We start from the raw sequence: 6843 nt of genomic DNA, 5'->3' as shown, positions 1-6843 counted from the left end.
AGCCACTCAGTTGGTGGAACTCGGTTACAGCAGCCCCACACTGAGTGAGGCGGAGGGGTCTAAGACAGACACTAGAACTGGAGCAGGGCACCTGGACTCTCTCCTGGCACCTGGTATTGTGGCAGGTGCCCCCTCTGCCCCCCTCCCTGCTTCATCATCATGATACAGCCCAGCAAGCTCCTTCTTCCTGAGCTGCTTCCCAGGGCTTCAGAGTTGCCCCAAAAGAACAGGGCTTCTAAGGGGTCAGAGGGGCTGGGGAGGGTGGCAGACACATCTGTGTCCACAGCTGCCATTGCAGTTGGTGTCACCAGGGCTTGGCCAGCCTGATCCACACACAAGCTGGGCTCTGACCTTCCATACCGAGTTTTCCTTACAGAGGGCACCTTTAACAGCAAGCACTCACCTGGGATGTTGTCTTATGTGCTGGCTTACATGTTGCTATGATGCTGGAAGCCATGCCACCAGTAGTTCAAATAGCAGCAAGGCTACCCATATTGGACAGGCTTCAGTGAAAGGTCTGGACCCAAACTAAGAAGAAATACTTGGCGGTCCTGTTGTTTGGTGCCATCGAGTAGACCCCGGCCCATAGAAGCCCTATGCACACAGTGAAACGCAGCCGGTCCTGCACCACCCTCACTTGTTATGTCAGAGCCCCTTGTGGCAGCCACAGTGCCAATTCATCATCAACAAGTTGCTTGGTGAGTCAGCGTGCAACAGGAGGAAGCACTGCCTGATCCTGCACCATCCTCACAGTCGTGGTTATGTTCCAGCCATTGTTGCAGCCGGGTGTCGACCCGGCTCATCAAGGGCATCATTCTCCGTAAGCCCATTTGATAGAAGGGGAAACGAGGCTCCAAGCGACCTGGTCCAGCTCTCAGGACTCACTGCTGAGTCAGGGTGAAAAGCCCACATGGTGCCCGGCCCTCGGCCAGCCCTGGCTTTTGGGTCTGGGTGGTGGGGTGCATGTTTGGGTGGTGGGGGTGCATGCTGGGTGGTGGGGTGCATACCTGGGTGGTGGGGTGCATAGCTGAGTGCTGGGGGACATGTTTGGATTGTGGGGGGATACATGTTTGGGTGATGGGTGCATGCCTGAGTGGTGGGTGCATGCCTGGGTGGTGGGGTGCATACCTGGGTGGTGGGAGCATATCTAAGTGGTGGGTACATGCTTATGTGGTGAGGGTCATGTCTGAGTGGTGGGGTGCATCCTGGGTGGTGGGGTACATGCTTGGGTGGTAGGGTGCATGTATGTGGGGGGGGGTGCATGTGTAGGTGGTGGGGTACATATATGGGTGGTGCACCACTCTGCCTTCAGCTAGCCCTGGGTTGCGGGTGTGCCCTGAAGCCTGGCTTTGGGACTGATTGAGGGTACAGGTATATGCCTGGGTGGTAAGGTGCATGTCAGGGTGGTGGGGGTGAATGCTTGGAGTACTGTTGAGATGCAGGTTGAGTTGCGGGGTGGACGCGGGATTGGGTGCATGGTGGGATGTGAATGAGATGTGGTTGGGCAAGTTGTTGGGGTGCAGATGGGATATGGTTGGGGTGTAGGTTGGGGTGTGGGTGGGATGCAGTGAACTCTAACAGGACGTGGAGTGGAGTGGGGGGGTTATGGGGGGGTGCAGTGAGGCGCGGTGGGGAGTACCTAGCAGCAGAGCCTGCTGGGCCTGCATCCTCTTGTGCTCCCCCTGGAGCTCTTGCCTGGCCTTCTCCTCAACTGCCTGTAGCTCCAGCCTGAGGGCCTGGTGCTGGGTCTGGAGGCTGTGGCTCGACTCCTGCAAGTGCTCCTCCGTGGCCTGCAGAGAGAAGCGGCAAGGAGGCAGACATGAGAGGCGACGCAGAGGCCAATGCCTGCCCTCTCTGCCCTGAGCTGCCCATCAAGCCCTGGCCACTCCCCTGGGTTCATCAAGTGGTATACAGTGCTTCTCCACCATCTAGTGGCTGTGATGGTCTGGCCACAGCAGCCACCTTGTGCTGTGTGAACCCAACCCTGTCCACAGCTGATTGGCCAGAGTGGACACCAGTTCCAACCTGGGCCAACCAGAGTTCTTCCTTGGGAATTTGGAGTTAGAGAGAGGGAGAGAGACTGATTGAGTGGCAGTACATATTAAATTAAACATGCATGGCCATCTGTGTGCCAGGAGCATACCCTGAGAACAGGAAGTCAAAAGGTGCCTGGAATAAATCATGCCAAAGCAACAGGGAGTTTTCAAAGGAACGTTGAAAACCGTAGGGACTTTCACGCCAAGACAAATGGGCATTGAAGGGGAGTTGGTGTGTTGTCAATTCCCATGAGACATGACATCCACAGAACTGATGATAGAAAGACCCTGGCTTTCATAAGACCCAACCACCCCTGGCCCCCGGTTACGCACATATCTAAGACCCAATCCCACCAGAAGTTCTGTCACTGCCCTGACACACCCTGTCCTCTCCTGGCCCGCGCAGGCTCCTTTCACGTGCTCCCTGTTGGTGAGCGAGGAGCCGGTGGCTCTGTGGCTTGTGGTCTAGCCTGGCCCTGAGGGACTGCCCTGTCCCTGCCCGTGGCTTCATTCCTATGGCTGTGTTCTGTGCATTCATTCTTAAACTCAACAAACATCAACTGAAGGGCAGTTCCATGCCAGACACCCGAAGAAGGTTCTATGAAGTTGTGTCGACATTAGTAAATATCTCCGCCATCTGCTCTAGCTCAAGTGGGCTTTTGTGATGGGCATAACCGTGTTCATCCATCCTTCCCCCACCAAAGATGCCTACGTCCTAAGACCTGGGACATGTGACTAGATGGCCTTGCATGGCCACAGTCATGGGAAGAGATCATTCTGGATTAGCGGGCTGGGCTTTAAGAGAGCATAACGCAGCAAACGGGAGATGAGATGTTGGAAACAGAGGCCAGAGAAAGAGAGAAAGACAGTGGAAGATGCTTCGAAGAATCAAGAATGGGCCAGGAACCAAGGAATGCAGCCCACCTGGGCTCATCAAGTCTGTACTGGCTCAGCCACCCTGTTGGACAGAGGTTGAACTGCCCCATGGGCTGAAGCTATGACTCTTTATGGGAGGAGGCAGCCTCATCTTCCTCTCGGGGTGCCACTGGTGGGCTCAAACAGCTGGCCTTGCTGTTAACAGCTCAATCTGGAAACTCGCTACCTGGCCAGGGCTCCTAAAGGACTGCAGAAGCCCCCAGAGCAACAAACCCAACAGTCGTCGTTGAGCGACTGACTCGGGGTGACCCCACGTGGTACAGAGCAGAACCGTGTTCCACGGCCATTTCTCGGCTGTCATTTTTACGGAAGCAGACTGCCGGGCCTTTCTTCCATAGCATGAGTGGGTGGGTCTGACACACCTACTTTGGGGTAAGCAGCCCTGCTCGAACACAGGGGGCCTTTCAGAGCTGAAAAAGGGGAGAAAGTGGATTCTCTCCTCAGAGCCTTTAGAATGCATGCAGGTATGTTGTCCACACCTTGGTCCCAGGACCTCTGCCCTCCTCCAGGACATGAAGGTGATGAATGTGGGCTGTACGAAGCCACCTGGTTGCTGGAGGTTTATAACAACAGCTTTCAGAAGAGCTGGGTTTGCCAGCAAGACAATTCTGGTTCACACACAGCCTCGATTTACACAAGAGGACACGACAGCAGGGAGAGAGGAATGCGTGTTCCCAAGGTCAAACCCCAAAGCTGAAGGCGTTTATTCCCTTGGCCCCTGCATAAAGTCAAGTCGATTCTGGCCCGTAGTGGCCCTGAAGGACAGAGTAGAACCGCTCCGTGGCGTTTTCCAGGCTGTACTCCCGACGGAAGCCAATGGCCACGTCATGCCCCATGGAAGTTCTGGTGGGTCCCACAGCTCCTCAGCCAGCCTTCTGGTTAGCAGCAAGTGCTTAACCACTACCAAGGTCCCCCTCCCCACTTCTCACAGAGGGGGAAACAGGCTCCGAGAAAAGAAGTGGCCTGCTTGGACCAGGCACCAGGGGAGGTCTGGTTTTAACCTATGGCTGGCTGTGTCTCCTCCAGGGACAACACACCCACCAGTCACTATGGGGGCGAAAGATGAGGCCATCTGTCCAGTAAAGACTCAGGCCATGGAAGCCATTGAGAGGGTCGCTCTGTGTCAGAATCGCCTCCACAGCGGTGGCTTTGGGTGGGTTAAGATCTACTGCGGGGACTGGGGCTAATGTACGAGCGTCTCCAGCTATGTGGAGCACAGCCCAAGGGGCCCTGGTGGTGCAGAGGTTCGAGCGCTCAGCTGCAAACCAAGACTGGTGACTCAGGCCTGCCACGATGGAAGAAGGGCATCTGCTTCCACCAGGATTCACAGCCTCGGAAACTCAGGATCTGCCCCTTAGGGCCCCTGGGAGTCAGAGGGTTCTTTCGGAGTGGCTTGGTAAAGGCACAAGATCTCTTTCCAGTGCTGAAGAGCACAGGTGTCACCGTGAGGACTACGGGGTGCCTTCAGTCACTTCCTATGCCTGTGCCAAGTGAGAAAAACCATCTCCGACGACGTGAAAGCAGTTCCTAAGGAAGACCGTACAAGAACCGATGCACCTGTCCTGCGGGGCTGGCCAGGAACGCTCAAAGTCCCACAGACTTCCCGAGGGCAAACACACCTATCCAGAAAGAAGCCAGAATGCTCCTTCGAAGCAAAGGTGGAGAGGACTCGGCTCACGGACTTTGGACCTGTTGTCAGGAGAGGTCAGTCCCGGGTGAAGGACATCCTGCTCGGTCAGGAAGAGGGGCAGAGAAGAAGAGGCGGGCCCTCACGGAGATGGATGGACAACGGGGCTGCAAGAAGGGGCTCCAGCCAACAACCGTGCTCCCACAGCTGGTGCTTTGTGAAGAGCTGACTTCAGACTGACTTTCTGCTAGGGCTGAAGCCTCCTCGTGGAGCCCTGGTGACACAGGGCTGCATGCTTGCTACTGACTGAAAGGCTTGGCCGTGTGAACCCGCCAGCCACTCTGCAGGCCACCACCCTTCAAAGGGAACGGCTTGGGTTCTTTGGTCTTGTGTGTTGATCCCTTAGCCCCTGAAGTGCTGACCGTGACCTGGGTTGGAAATGGAGACAGGCTCACTCTTGGAAGCTGTGGGAGGGGTGTGCACAAAGTCAGAGCTCACGTTGGCGTCCTCAGCTGTCCCCAGGAGTGTGTAACAGGCCTTGAGAAAAGGGCCAAACAGACAGGGTGGCATGCACACAGGAGGAGCTGCAGCTAACCCCGAAGGCCAGAGTAGCCCATGGCTACAAGAAGCCCTGAAGAAGCACAGGCTGAGCAAGCCTGAGTCCAAACAGTCTGGCCCCGATCCTAAGCCCCAGAGCTCCCCGACGGTGCACTCCCGGGGAATTTGTGTGAGGTGTGCAAACCAGGTCTCAAGGTCTCCCACACTGGAAGGGTGGGGGCACACTCCATCACCAAGCTGCCATCAGCCTCCTGGTCCCGACAGCCCCAGGCCCTTACCTGGAGGGCTCGCTGGTGGGAGGCCTCGAGCTGGGCCTTCAGGGCCTGGTTCCGCTGGGAGCTCTCCTGGAGCTCCCGCTGCAGCCTCTCCCTTTCCCGGTGGGAGAGCTGCCGGAGCTCCTGCAGGTCCTCCCGGTGGGTGCTGGTGCGCTGCTCTAGAGCACGCTGAAGCTGCCAGACCTGCAGGAGTGGGGGAAGTGGGAGGGGTGGGGCAGGGGGGAAGGTGCACCTCAGGGGTTACCCACAAGCCTGAAACCTCCCAAAGGTCTCCTTGCTTGACCTGCACAGATTGCAAGCTTTAAGGAGTGGCACAGTGGGTTCCAGGGTGGGCAGCTAACCCACAGGGTCAGCAGTTGGAAACCACCAGCCACTCCGAGGGAGAAAGACAAGGCTTTCTACTCCCACGAAGAGTTATCGCCTTGGAGACCCACGGGGGCTGTTCTACCCTGGCCTATGAGCTGGCATCGCCTCAAAGGCAGAGAGAGTTAAGTGACACTTGGAGGACTGGGGATGGGTTCAGTGCAGAGGTTGAGGCCAGCAAGCCAGGTAAGCATGGGCTGATTGTGTTTACTTACTCATTTATAGTGACTGTCCTCACCCCTCTCTGAAACGGTTCACTACAGATTGATTAGTAAGTAAGCACAAACCAGCCCATGCTGCCCTCAAGGAAGGGCAGCTGGTCCCAGTCAGGAGTTCTCAATGGGAAGAGAGGTTTGGGTTCCAATGGGAAGGTGCTGTGAGGCTGGGAGACAAACAACCAAACCCAAACCCGCTGGCTTCCGAGATGGTAACTATTTAAGGGAGTAGAAAGCCAAGTCTTTCTCCCAAGGAGCTGCCTGTGGTCTTGAACTACCCACCTTGCAGATTGCAGTCAACCAAACCTAGAACTAACCCCAGGGATATTTTTATTAAAAATGACAAATTTCTGCAGCAATATGGACAGTCATTTTGGTCTCAGCTCCTTGGTCAGGGTCACCCAGTGTGCTCCGAACCCAATGGCTGCTCAGCCTTCAACGGCACTACTGGATGGGCTGTCGCTCGGGCAGGGGCAGGTCCTCAGAGCCATCCACTGGGGCCAGAGATCACACACATGTCTGGGGCACACAAGAGACACCATGAAAGGATCAGGGTCCCCCCAACCCAGGGAGCCACGAGGTGGACTTCCTCCCCTCCTTCAGAGTCTTACTCCACCTCCGTTCTCCCCATCTTTCCCTGGAAGCTCCCCCCATCACCATTATCATCGCCCCTACCGTCTTTAACTCCTGTCCTACTCTGCTGATGTCCCAAAGCCCCTCTCACCTTCTGCTAACCTCGTTATAACTTCTGATGCACTTACATCACCCAGTGAACTCTGGGATTGACTTCGTGTTCATGTCTAGGACCTACTTTCCATTCCCACCTCTTCGCC

General features: G+C 56.2%; 1 protein-coding gene across 1 annotated transcript in view; it reads right to left on the bottom strand.

Moving 5' to 3' along the window:
- The window catches only part of FAM184B (family with sequence similarity 184 member B), a 136005-nt gene that overhangs the window by 16830 nt on the left and 112332 nt on the right, over positions 1 to 6843 (bottom strand). Inside the window, exons 12-13 of the mRNA XM_045284392.1 lie at positions 5436 to 5615; positions 1640 to 1790 (exon numbers count right to left, since the gene is read on the bottom strand). Coding sequence (XP_045140327.1) covers positions 1640 to 1790; positions 5436 to 5615 — 331 coding nt within the window. The remainder of the gene's footprint in view (positions 1 to 1639; positions 1791 to 5435; positions 5616 to 6843) is intronic.

The sequence above is a fragment of the Echinops telfairi genome, unplaced genomic scaffold (genome assembly GCF_000313985.2).
Source record: "Echinops telfairi isolate 266 unplaced genomic scaffold, ASM31398v2 ScPeMD7_7468;HRSCAF=8506_1, whole genome shotgun sequence".
Taxonomy (NCBI): domain Eukaryota; kingdom Metazoa; phylum Chordata; class Mammalia; order Afrosoricida; family Tenrecidae; genus Echinops; species Echinops telfairi.
The sequence above is the reverse complement of the archived record's forward strand: the minus strand, read 5'-3'. Positions and strand labels throughout refer to the sequence as shown.